The 12,491-nt window shown below is 41.3% G+C and overlaps 2 protein-coding genes across 6 annotated transcripts in view; one reads left to right on the top strand and one right to left on the bottom strand.

Annotated features, from left to right (window-relative positions):
- LOC117522426 (acyl-CoA-binding domain-containing protein 5-like) overlaps positions 1–1,724 on the bottom strand; it is a 42,940-nt gene extending 41,216 nt beyond the window's left edge. For 3 of the 5 annotated variants that reach the window (XM_034183829.1, XM_034183827.1, XM_034183824.1), the window contains exon 1: positions 1,614–1,724. In XM_034183829.1, the coding sequence (XP_034039720.1) occupies positions 1,614–1,695 (82 nt within the window). In that variant the 5' untranslated portion in view covers positions 1,696–1,724. The remainder of the gene's footprint in view (positions 1–1,613) is intronic. The other 2 variants (XM_034183830.1, XM_034183828.1) reach the window with 2 other exon arrangements.
- Positions 1,725–6,536: 4,812 nt separating this feature from the next.
- LOC117521106 (abl interactor 1-like) overlaps positions 6,537–12,491 on the top strand; it is a 137,805-nt gene continuing 131,850 nt past the window's right edge. The window contains exon 1 of the mRNA XM_034182422.1: positions 6,537–6,716. Within this exon, the coding sequence (XP_034038313.1) occupies positions 6,600–6,716 (117 nt within the window). The 5' untranslated portion in view covers positions 6,537–6,599. The remainder of the gene's footprint in view (positions 6,717–12,491) is intronic.

The raw sequence follows: 12,491 nt of genomic DNA, 5'->3' as shown, positions 1-12,491 counted from the left end.
GCTTTTAGCTGTAACTTCTGCTAAATTTTTAGGGGTTTGTCAGTTTAGCTTTATAAAAGTTAACTTTTCAGTTAGCAGATTAACTGTTATCAAAGCTAACTTTTTGGTTAGCTGTGCCCACCACTGCATCAGGTACATCACATTCTAACATTACAGCGCAATTTGCACCAAGAGCCAGTTCACTTAATGTAATCGGAGCTATTGACTGCACACATATTGCTATAAAGGCACCATCACATGATGAATTTGTGTTTGTTAATAGGAAACATTTTCATTCCATCAATGTTCAAATCATATGTGATGTGCAAATGTATTGGGTGGTGTTGGGAACAGCCTAGAAGCTGGCACGGTGCATGATGGGTGGCTGCTTGGTGAGTAAGTAGTTTATTCATGTAACTGTTCCGAATGAAAACCAGCATGGGCACATTTGGCCATGTGCACATTGGTATATATTTTTTCTTATTATTAATTTTTTTTTGTTTGTTTCTTGATGGTGAAACTAGAGTGGCAGAGCTTCTTAACAAGCCCCCAATTGTCTCCCTGTGTTCAATATTTGTCAATAAATGCATGTGTAAAGTTGTGAATGTCACACTATCAGCCGTGGCGCACCTAATTTTTTAAAACTTCAGTTTGTGTGCCCTCCTCTGAGCCCACAGCATTTACAGCCTCACACACACGCTCCTACACACTTCTTTTCTGTTTGATAGCTTACCAAATAAAATATTCCTGCGTGACTCCACTTCATTTCCATTCACCTATAGCTCACACTTGGTATAATTTCTTTTCTCTGTTCATATGGAATGATAGGACAGAGAAGGGAATCCCAAGCCTCATTTAAATAAATTTGCTTATTTTAATGAGGGCATGGACAGGGAGGAGTTCGGTACTTCTGCATGTGCGCTCAATTCCACATTGACTGGGATGTAAAAAAGGAACACGCTTGGATCCATGTGTTCGCACACTTTGATATATCTGAATTTTTTGTGTGTACAACAGTTTCTGGGTTTTAGCGTACGACAGTTTTGGTGTTTTAGCATAACCATGTTAAATGGACTGCATTTATATAGCGCTTTTCCATGTGCATCAGATGCTCAAAGCACTTTACAATAATACCTCACATTCACCCCGATGTCAGGGTGCTGCCATACAAGGTACTCACTACACACCGGGAGCAACTCGGGGATTAAGGATCTTGCCCAAGGGCCCTTAGTGATTTTCCAGTCAGGCTGGGATTTGAACCGAGGATCCTCTGGTCTCAAGCCCAACGATTAACCACTAGACCATCACCTTCATCACCTCACCATGTTCAGTAGGAAATCCATGCAAGTCTTTGTACATGAGGCCTCAGGTGCCTTAAAAACAGATATTTAAAGTGCTGGAAATAACAATGCCCTGTAAACATGAGGTGATGCAGCTTGAAAATAATAATAATAATAAAAATTAGAAGTGATATTCTGTGCTAATGCACAACCCTGTGAACCAAACTATGTGAGACATACCAATATACTGTGCCATGCTGGAAAATTACACTATTATTTTTTAATCACCGATCAAATCCTCCCATTTATGTTCTGGAATAGAACAGAACAGAATAAAATAGAATAGAATATTACCTTCTTCGGGTAAGCTCTGGATGACTTTAACTGCTGTAGTAAATTGTTCCTGCAGCTTGTATTTATCCTCCTCCTGTGCCATGCTGACCTGACAAGTATAAAACACTGACATGTTAAAGACTTTAAAGCAAGCATTAGAAAATGAATCCCTGTTCTAAAAGGTTCAGCAGCAGACAGCAACCCAATCTGAATACTGGGATGTAGTTTTCTTTCTAAGGGCACAGCACGAACATTCTCGAAGACCTGGTTGCTTAAAATGTTAATACGAAAAATGTTTTCTTCTGTTGCTAACATCTCAGAATCTCACCATAAAAATGGGACCCACCTGTGCAGTTAGAATCTCTTCGAACGAGGACAACTCCACAATGCTTGATTTGTAACGTTTTCTGGGAAATGTAGTTTTTCTGGATATTTAGTTTGACTAAATGAGCGGTGGCAACGCCTTCAATTCCCACAAACGCTACTTCTTGACAGGAGGCGCGGCTCTGCTAGGGATTTGAGCCACAGGGGTTTATGGGAAATGTAGTGTGGAAAGCTCCACCATAGGGCGCAAGCTTTCCGTTTTTATTCATTCATTAATTTTTAATACTTCCATTTAGGAGTCATGGGGCTGTAACCTATATTTTAGTATCAACAAAATTTACGCCCGACCTTCTATAAAAACACATAAAATATCAAAAAATTCCACTACCCTACCTAATTTCCAAGACTGAAGGTCAGGATTGGTCCAAGAAACATATGAAGACACATTTTTCAAAGGTTTTACGGACAAATGAAATGAAAGTGACTCTTATGGGGGTTGGACACGGAAATTATTCAGATTTTGTTATGTTACAGTCTTATTCCAAAATGGAGCAAATTAATTTTTTCCCCAAAATTCGACTTGAAACACCCCATAAGACATGTAAAAGTAAAAAAAAAAAAAAAAAAAAATTTGCGAGTTTATTAAAAATAAAAAAGGAAAGGGAAAAGAAAATTCAAGAAAGAAACTGTATGTAAGTATTCACAACCTTTGCTCAATACTTTGTTGATGCACCTTTGGCAGCAATTACATCCTCAAGTCTTCTTGAATGTGATGCCACAAGTTTGGTGCACCTAGCTTTGGGCAGTTTCGCCCATTCCTCTTTGCAGCAGCTCAATCAGATTCAGGTCTTGGCTCTGGCTGGACCCCTCAAGAACATTCACAGAGTTGTCCTGAAGCCACTCCTTTGATATCTTGGTGTGTGCTTAGGGTCATTGTCCTGCTGAAAGATGAACTAACCAGTCTGAGGGTTTTCAGGTTTTCATCCAGGATGTCTCTTGCTGCATTAATCTTTCCCTTAATCATGACTGGTCTCTCAGTTCCTGCCACTGAAAAACATCCCCACATCATGATGCTGCCACCACCATGCTTCACTGTAGGGATGGTGCATGGTTTCCTTCAAACGTGATGCCTGGCATTCACACCAAAGAGTTCAATCTTTATCTCATCAGACCAGAGAATTTTGTTTCTCATGGTCTGAGAGTCCTTCAGGTGCTTTTTTGGTAAACTCCAGGTGCGCTGCCATGTTGCCTTTTACTAAGGAGTGGCTTCTGTCTGGCCGCTGTACATACAGGCCTGATTGGTTGATTGCTGAATAGATGGCTGTCCTTCTGGAAGGTTCTCCTCTCTCCACTGAGGAATGCTGGAGCTCTGACAGAGTGACCATCGGGTTCTTGGTCACCTCACTGACTAAGGCACTTCTCCTCCGATTGGTCAGTTTAGCCGGGTGTCCAGCTCTAGGAAGAGTCCTGGTGGATCACAGCTTCTTCCATTTATGGATGATGGAAGTCAGTGTGTTCATTGGGACCTTCAAAGCAACAGAAATCTTTCTGTCCCCTTTCCCAGATTTGTGGCTCGAGACAATGCTGTCTCGGAGGTCTACAGACAATTAATTTGACTTCATGCTTGATTTGTGCTCTGACATGCACTGTCAGCTGTAGGACTGCTTGTAAACAGGTGTGTATGTTTCCAAATCATGTCCAATCAACTGAATTTAGCCTAGGTGGACTCCAGATAAGCTGTAGCAACATCTCAAGGATGATCATGGGAAACAGGGTCAATTTTGAGCTTCATGGCAAAGGCTGTGAATACTTAAATACATGTGAATTTCTTGGTCACCTCCCTAAGGCCCTACTGCCCCAATCAAGCTGACACACAGTATTTTTGAATAGTTTACACAATGTTCACATGTAGTTCACAAAATTAATGTGTGCCAGAGATTTTGAACATTTCAAAATTTTCTTTGCACACTTGCATGCAGCCGCACACAGTTTACAACAGTTTACAATGAGTTTACTCTCTCGCATGGCAGATTGTGTGTCAGTGCGGGCATCAAATTTGTGCAAGTGTCAAGGTACCTTAAGTTTGGTCTTGCATTCCAGTAAATCATTAGTAAGGCACTAGTAAGGACGAGTAGGCACAGGTATATCATAATAGCTTACATTTCAATCAATCAATCAACTTTTTTCTTATATAGCGCCAAATCACAACAAACAGTTGCCCCAAGGCGCTCCATATTGCAAGGCAAGGCCATACAATAACCATGAAAAACCCCAACGGTCAAAACGACCCCCTATGAGCAGCACTTGGCCACAGTGGGAAGGAAAAACTCCCTTTTAACAGGAAGAAACCTCCAGCAGAACCAGTCTCAGGGAGGGGCAGTCTTCTGCTGAGACTGGTTGGGGGCTTGAGGGAAAGAACCAGGAAAAAGACATGCCGAGAAGGGGGGCAGAGATCGATCACTAATGATTAAATGCAGAGTGATGCATACGGAGCAAAAAAGAAAGAAACAGTGCATCATGGGAACCCCCCCACAGTCTACGTCTAAAGCAACATAACCAAGGGATGGTCCAGGGTCACCCGATCCAGCCCTAAACTATAAGCCTTAGCGAAAAGGAAAGTTTTAAGCCTAATCTTAAAAGTAGAGAGGGTATCTGTCTCCCTGATCTGAATTGGGAGCTGGTTCCACAGGAGAGGAGCCTGAAAGCTGAAGGCTCTGCCTCCAATTCTACTCTTACAAACCCTAGGAACTACAAGTAAGCCCACCAGTCTGAGAGCGAAGCGCTCTAATGGGGTAATATGGTACTACGAGGTCCCTAAGATAAGATGGGACCTGATTATTCAAAACCTTATAAGTAAGAAGAAGAATTTTAAATTCTATTCTAGAATTAACAGGAAGCCAATGAAGAGAGGCCAACACGGGTGAGATATGCTCTCTCCTGCTAGTCCCCGTCAGTACTCTAGCTGCAGCATTCTGAACCAACTGAAGGCTTTTTAGGGAACTTTTAGGACAACCTGATAATAATGATTACAATAGTCCAGCCTAGAGGAAATAAATGCATGAATTAGTTTTTCAGCATCACACTCTGAGACAAGACCTTTCTGATTTTAGAGATATTGCGTAAATGAAAAAAGGCAGTCCTACATATTTGTTAATATGCGCTTTGAATGACATATCCTGATCAAAATAACTCCAAGATTTCTCACAGTATTACCAGAGATCAGGGAATGCCATCCAGAGTAAACGATCTGGTTAGACACATGCTTCTAAGATTTGTGGGGCCAAGTACAATAACTTCAGTTTTATCTGAGTTTAAAAGCAGGAAATTAGAGGTCTACCATGTCTTTATGTCTAATTCCAGCTAATTCCACGTCACAAAAAACAGTAAGAGCCTAATGGATCCCTGTGGGTACCCCATAAGACATTCGGGTGGTAAGGAAAATCATCTCTTGATTGATTCCCGGACGGGGTGGTCGATGCGGATATGACTGAACAGGCCTAGTCGATGCACACTGTTTCTTACAGACGCTGCACATGGTTGCTGCAGGAAGTTTCTGCCTGTCAGGATCTTGCTCTCTCTCCTTCCTCTTTCTCCTCTGTGTTGTTTGTTCACATTTTTTTGAAGACTTCCATTCTGGTGGACCGTTCCCTCGTGTGTTCCTCCCAGGTCTTCCAGTCAATGGAGCAGTTCTTGAGAGTGCTTCAGGAAGCCCATGTAGCATTTCTTCTGCCCTCCTCTGGACTATTTCCTTTCACTCAGCTGAGAGCTGAAGATCTGCTTGGGAAGTCAGACATAGCACCAGAAATATCATTTAATTTAATTTAGCTTATAGTGCGCCAAATCACAGCAAAAGCCGTCTCAAGGCGCCTTACATAAAACAAGTTACCATAAATTTAATAAATAATTAAAATGAATAAAAAAATTCAAATACATAAATAAAAACAGAAGTAAAAGAATAAAACAAATATCAACCAGCTATTTTCTGTTCAACATATAATCTCTGAACCATTTTATGGAGACATCACTGAAACCTATGCTTCTGGTTTTTGAGGGAAGAATATTGTGGTCAACTGTATCAAAAGCTTTCTGTAAGTCCAAAAAACTCATTAGCTCTATCAAATTCATCCATCCATCCATCTTCTACCGCTTAGTCCAATTAAGGGTCGTGGGGGGCTGGAGCCTATCCCAGCAGTCATAGAGCGCGAGGCGGGGTACACCCAGGACAGGACGCCAGTCTGTCGCAGGGCCACAAATAGACAAACAAACGCAGACACATTTCAGCTCTAGCAAAATCTGTTAAATACATAGCCCATGTTGAAACGGGCACGCACAATCCTTTCAAAGAACCATTCAATATAGAAACTGGTGTGTAATAATAACAATAATAATAATAATAATAACAATAATAACAATAATAACAACAACAAAAACAACAACAACAACAACAACAACAATAATAATAATAATAATAATAATAATAATAATAATAATTATGATTATGATTATGATGATGATGATGATGGCTTTCTCGCAACCTTATTGGCCAGTTGGTATTGTGGCTTAGTGTGACAGCCAATCAGCGGCTACATAAGGCCTGGCGGGGGGGAGTTGCGGGGGGGGGGGGTCGCTTTCACAGCAGCATCACCGCTGAAAGCAGCAGAGAGACATGCAAAGGGATGTAAGATGGCAGAGCTACAAATGCTGCTAGAGGAGGAAATCCCTGCCGGTAAAAGAGCTCTTGTAGAAAGCTACCAGAACCTGTCCCGGGTTGCGGAATACTGTGAAAACAATTATGTACAGGTAAGAGCCGCGTAGCTGCGTTTAAACGGGTTAAACGCATCATTCGTGCGGTCCGTGTCTGCGGTGCTGTAGTAGAAGTGAAAGCCCAGGAAACAGCCTAAAACCGCCACACGGTGGCCTTTCCTCCCGTCTCCGAGCCGCAGCTCCTCGCTTCGTGTGGAGGCCGTATTCGCTCATTTATTTCCATTTATTAATTGATTAGTTCGTGCTACTCGGTTTTCATATTTAAATGCTCTTGTGTGCGCTGAAGGCTGCTGGGGGCTTTTGGAGGGTGTGTCGATGGTATGACCCACTCATTTGTTTTTGCGTTCTTCTTACCTGTCACACAAAACCAACTAGACATTTTAAAATCACAGTCTTTTTTTATGTCGTGCCCCCCCCCCCCCCCCCCATTTATTTATTTATTTATTTATTTAATTTTTAAATTCACCGCATTTTTACGTGAGATTTTTCACGAATGAAACGGCACTATCGGCAACTAGAACATTTGACGTTGTAATATTGTATGCTATCATACATGAATAAACAAATATATTATAGTTTAGGTTGCATTAACATATACAGACAGGAGCTTATCTCCCCCCCCCCCCCCCCACCCCACACACACACACTAACCACAGTCCTGCTTGGTGTTGCCCAAGTTGTTCACGTTTCCTTCTTTCAATGCCATACTTTAATCTATAGTCTTTCCTGTAGACATATTACCCGATGCCATCAAATATGGCCATCTGGTATTGCAAAGACTTTGTACCTGTCTGTCCTTCTGTCTGTCCATCTGTCTGTGCTCAGCATAAGTCCAGTCCTATTACTGCCAGGGTCTTCAAATTCACAGGGAACATTCTTGGGACACAGACCTTGGACAGGTTCAAACATCACTAACCTTGACCTATTTTAAGAGGTAAAAAGTCACATTCTGTTTCATTCTGTTCTGTTTTTTTTTTTTTTTTTTCTCAGGCACGGATGACAGCCAATCAGAGTAGAGGCACCATGACATGAGTGGCTGGTCTAGCTAGCTACAAACTCCATTTCCTTTGTGTGTAAATGTAACCTTTTTGCCATATATTATGTAAAAGCTAGCCAGAAATAAACAGTTCTAAAAACTGAAAACGCTGTTCTTGTAACCTGATAACACCTCTGGAGTGATTTACAAGACATTTCGCAGATGTCAGTGTGCACGCTAACTTCTGCTAACTCGAAGCTAGCTTCCGCTCTGGTCAAAAGCTCATGTATGCGCACATGCACGTCCTCCTGCAGATACCGTTAAAATGTAAATAAAACAGTGTGTATGTATTGAATTGATTGATTGATAGAAGGGCTTTATTGAACATGTCCAAATTGTAAGCAAGACAATATGAGCCTAATAACTACTGTAAATAACAATAAATGCATAATTATACACATACACACATACACACACACACACACACATATACATATATATATATATATATATATATATATATATATATATATATATATATATATATATATATATATATATATAAAATCAGTTATCAAGTTGTTCACCAATGAATATGGCTTTATACACCCTGAGGCCGAAGAGTGTATGGTTTTCTTCAGGGTGTAAAAAGCCATATTCATTGGTAAAACAACTTGATAACGATTTTATCATATACAGTGGTCCCTCGTTTATCGCAGGAGTTATGTTCTAAAAATAACCCACGATAGGCGAAATCCACAAAGTAGTTAGCGTTATTTTTTACAATTATAGATGTTTTAAGGCTGTAAAACCCCTCACTACACTGTACACTTTTCTCAAACAGGCATTAACATTTTGTCACTTTTCTCTCATGTGTAAACACTCAAAGTTCAAACCTTAGTAGAAAAAAAATAGAACGTTTTACTATAAATAATTATGATGGCTTTTAGAACTAATGAATTTAATTTTAACTAGCAACCTACGAGGTTGGACTCATAAGAAATTATTAATAGTGACTCACCATTATTATCACTTTACTGAGGCGTTGCTAGGCCAGTATTGTAGATTTATGTAGACGCTACCTGGCTATACCCGCCCGCTGTGCGTAAACAAATGACGTCATAGAGCGCGTGCAGCCCAAGAACTGTCCGCAGAGGGGAAAAACAAAAAACAAAAAACTGTCCGCAGAGGAAAAGATGAAAAGGCAGAAGTGTGTTTTGGTCCAAATATGGATATTCCGAATGATTTTTCTCATGGATAGTACGACAATGAACAGCAGCTAAAGCAGCCAGCTTGATGACGCACTGCCAAATTTGGAGAGTAGCGCACGTGGCAGCCGACACGGCAAAAGTTCAGTGAACCAACTTTTTATGTACGCGTTACGTGTTGTGTATCTCAGTAAAAAGTGATAATAATGCAAATAACATACTGTTGTCATGCAGTATGCATTCTCTGAGTCCCTCCGTTCATGACTAGTTGCCCAAAATGACAGATATTTGCCCGAACGTCGGGCTCTGAAAATGCATACCGCCCTCCAAAAGCATGTTATTGTATTAACATTTCACAGTTCCTCTGACCGTGCCTCTTCGTCGTGGTGCCGCTCCGCTGTCCGGATTGGCTGATTACTCGCGTGGTATGAAAAATATTACCCGTCCGCGAAAAGGGTGTATTGCTATTTATTCTTTAGTGTTTTATCATATCTTTTGGCGTATCATTTATAGGTATATGATAAATATATATACACAGTGGGGAAAATAAGTATTTGACCCCCTGTCAGTTTTGCAGGTTTTCCCACCTACAAAGAATGTAGAGGTCTGTAATTTTTATCGTAGGTGCACTTCAACTGCGAGAGACAGAATAAAAAAAAAAAAATCCAGTAAATCACATTGTATGATTTTTAAATAATTAATTTGCATTTTATTGCATCAAATAAGTATTTAACCCCCTAGAAAAACAGAGCTTAACAATTGGTACAGAAACATTTGTCTGCCATTACAGAGGTCAGACATTTCCTGTAGTTCTTGACCAAATTTTCACACACTGCAGCAGGGATTTTGGTCCACTCCTCCATACAGATCTTCTCCAAATCTTTCAGGTTTGGAGTTTCAGCTCCCTCCAAAGATTTTCTATTGAGTTCAGGTCTGGAGACTGGCCAGGCCACTCCAGGACCTTGAAATGCTTCTTACGGAGCACCTCCTTAGTTGTCCTGGCTGTGTGTTTGGGGTCATTTGCATGCTGGAAGACCCAGCCATGACCCATGTTCAGTGCTCTTACTGAGGGAAGGAGGGTGTTTGCCAAAATCTCGCAATACATGACCCCATCCATCTTCCCTTCAATACGGTGCAGTCGTTCTGTCCCCTTTGCAGAAGAGCACCCCCAGAGTATGATGTTTCCACCCCCATGCTTAACGGTTGGGATGGTTTTCTTGGGGTTGTTCTCATCCTCTAAACATGGTAAGTGGAGTTGATTCCAAAAAGCTCTATTTTGGTCTCATCTGACCACATGACCTTCTCCCATGCCTCCTCTGGATCATGCAGATGGTCACTGGTGAACTTCAAATGGGCCTGGACATGTGCAGGCTTGAGCAGGGGGACCTTGCCGCCCTGCAGGATTTTAAACCATGACAGCATCATGTGTTACTAATGTAATCTTTGTGACTGTGGCCCCAGCTCTCTTCAGGACATTGACCAGGTCCTCCTGTGTAGTTCTGAGCTTTCTCAGAATCATCCTTACCCCACAAATTGAGATCTTGCATGGAATCCCAGACAGAGGGGGATTGACAGTCATCTTGTGTTTCTTCCACTTTCTAATAAATAATCATAACAGTTGTTGTCTTTTACCAAGCTGCTTGCCTGTTGTCCTGTAGTCCATCCCAACCTTGTGCAAGTCTACAGTTTTGTCCCTGGTGTCCTTAGGCAGCTGTTTGGTCTTGGCTATGGTGGACAGGTTGGAGTGTGATTGATTGAGTGTGTGAACAGGTGTCTTTTATACAGGTAAGAAGTTCAAACAGGTGCAATTAATACAGGTAAAGAGTGCAGAATAAGAGTGCTTCTTAAAGAAAAAATAGGTCTGTGAGAGCCAGAATTGTTGCTGGTTGGTAGGGGATCAAATACTTATTTTATGCAATAAAAATTAAATTAATTATTTAAAAATCATACAATGTGATTTTCTGGATTTTTTTTTAGATTCTGTCTCTCACAGTTGAAGTGTACCTACAATAAATATTACAGACCTCTCCATTCTTTGTAGGTGGGAAAACCTACAAAAGGGGGTCAAATACTTATTTTCCCCACTGTATATATGAATATTAATTCAGCAAGTGAGGTTAATAATTTATTTATTATATGGCAATTATATTTATATAAACATGAAAACTTACGGTATTGCCTGAATATGGAAGCTACTAACGGTTTTGGGCTCATAGTCAGACCTGTTCGCTTTCTTCACCTCCATAAAGAACTTGCTTAAAAGATGGTCAGGTTATTTGGTAAGCTTTCAATCTGTGTGTTTTTTCCGATGCGATTTAGATAATTATTGAGTGAGAGGGACAGAGCTGGAAAGGATGTGCAGCAGGTTAGGGTGGTAAAAGATGCACATGGTAATGTGCTGACAAGTGAGGAGTGTGTGCTGAGAAGGTGGAGGGAATATTTTGAAGAGCTGATGAATAAGGACAGTGAGCGAGAGAAAAGGCTGGATGATGTGGTGAGAGTAAATCAGGAAGTACAAGAGATTAGTAAGGAAGAAGTGAGGGCTGCTATGAAGAGGATGAAGAGTGGAAAGGCAGTTGGTCCAGATGACATTCCAGTGGAGGCATGGAAATGTCTAGGAGAGATGGCAGTAGAGTTTCTAACCAGATTGTTTAATAAAATCTTGGAAAGTGAGAGAATGCCTGAGGAGTGGAGACGAAGTGTGCTGGTTCCTATTTTCAAGAACAAGGGTGATGTGCAGAGCTGCAGTAACTACAGAGGCATAAAGTTGATCAGCCACAGCATGAAGTTATGGGAAAGAGTAGTAGAAGCTAGGCTTAGAAAACAGGTGAGCAGCATATGGTTTCATGCCGAGAAAGAGCACTACAGATGCAATGTTTGCTCTGAGAATACTGTTGGAGAAGTACAGAGAAGGCCAGAAAGAGTTACATTGTGTGTTTGTGGACTTAGAAAAAGCTTATGATAGGGTGCCAAGAGAAGAGCTGTGGTATTGTATGAGGAAGTCTGGAGTGGCAGAGAAGTATGTTAGGGTAGTACAGGACATGTACAAGAATCTTGTGACAGCGGTGAGATGCACAGTCAGAATGACAGACTCATTCAAGGTGGAGGTGGGATTACACCAAGGATCAGCTCTGAGTCCTTTCTTGTTTGCAGTGGTGAAGGACAGGTTGACAGATGAGATCAGACAGGCGTCCCCATGGACTATGATGTTTGCAGATGACACTGTGATCTGTAGTGAGAGTAGAGAGCAAGTTGAGTCTAGTCTGGAGAGGTGGAGATATGCTTTGGAGAGAAGGGGAATGAAAGTCAGTAGAAGCAAGACTGAGTACATGTGTGTGAATGGGAGGGAGCCCAGTGGAATAGTGCAGTTACAAGGAGTAGAAGTGGTGAAAGTAGATGAGTTTAAATATTTGGGGTCAACTGTTCAAAGTAATGGAGAGTGTGGTAGAGAGGTGAAGAAGAGAGTGCAGGGAGGGTGGAGTGGGTGGAGAAAGGTGGCAGGAGTGATTTGTGACCGAAGAATATCAGCAAGAGTGAAGGGAAAAGTTTACAAGACAGTAGTGAGACCACCTATGTTGTGTGGCTTAGAGACGGTGGCACTAACAAAAAGACAGGAGGCAGAGCTGG

This window comes from Thalassophryne amazonica, chromosome 12 (genome assembly GCF_902500255.1).
Source record: "Thalassophryne amazonica chromosome 12, fThaAma1.1, whole genome shotgun sequence".
Taxonomy (NCBI): Eukaryota; Metazoa; Chordata; class Actinopteri; order Batrachoidiformes; family Batrachoididae; genus Thalassophryne; species Thalassophryne amazonica.
Note: the sequence above shows the minus strand (reverse complement) of the source record. Positions and strands in the feature narration are given on the sequence as shown.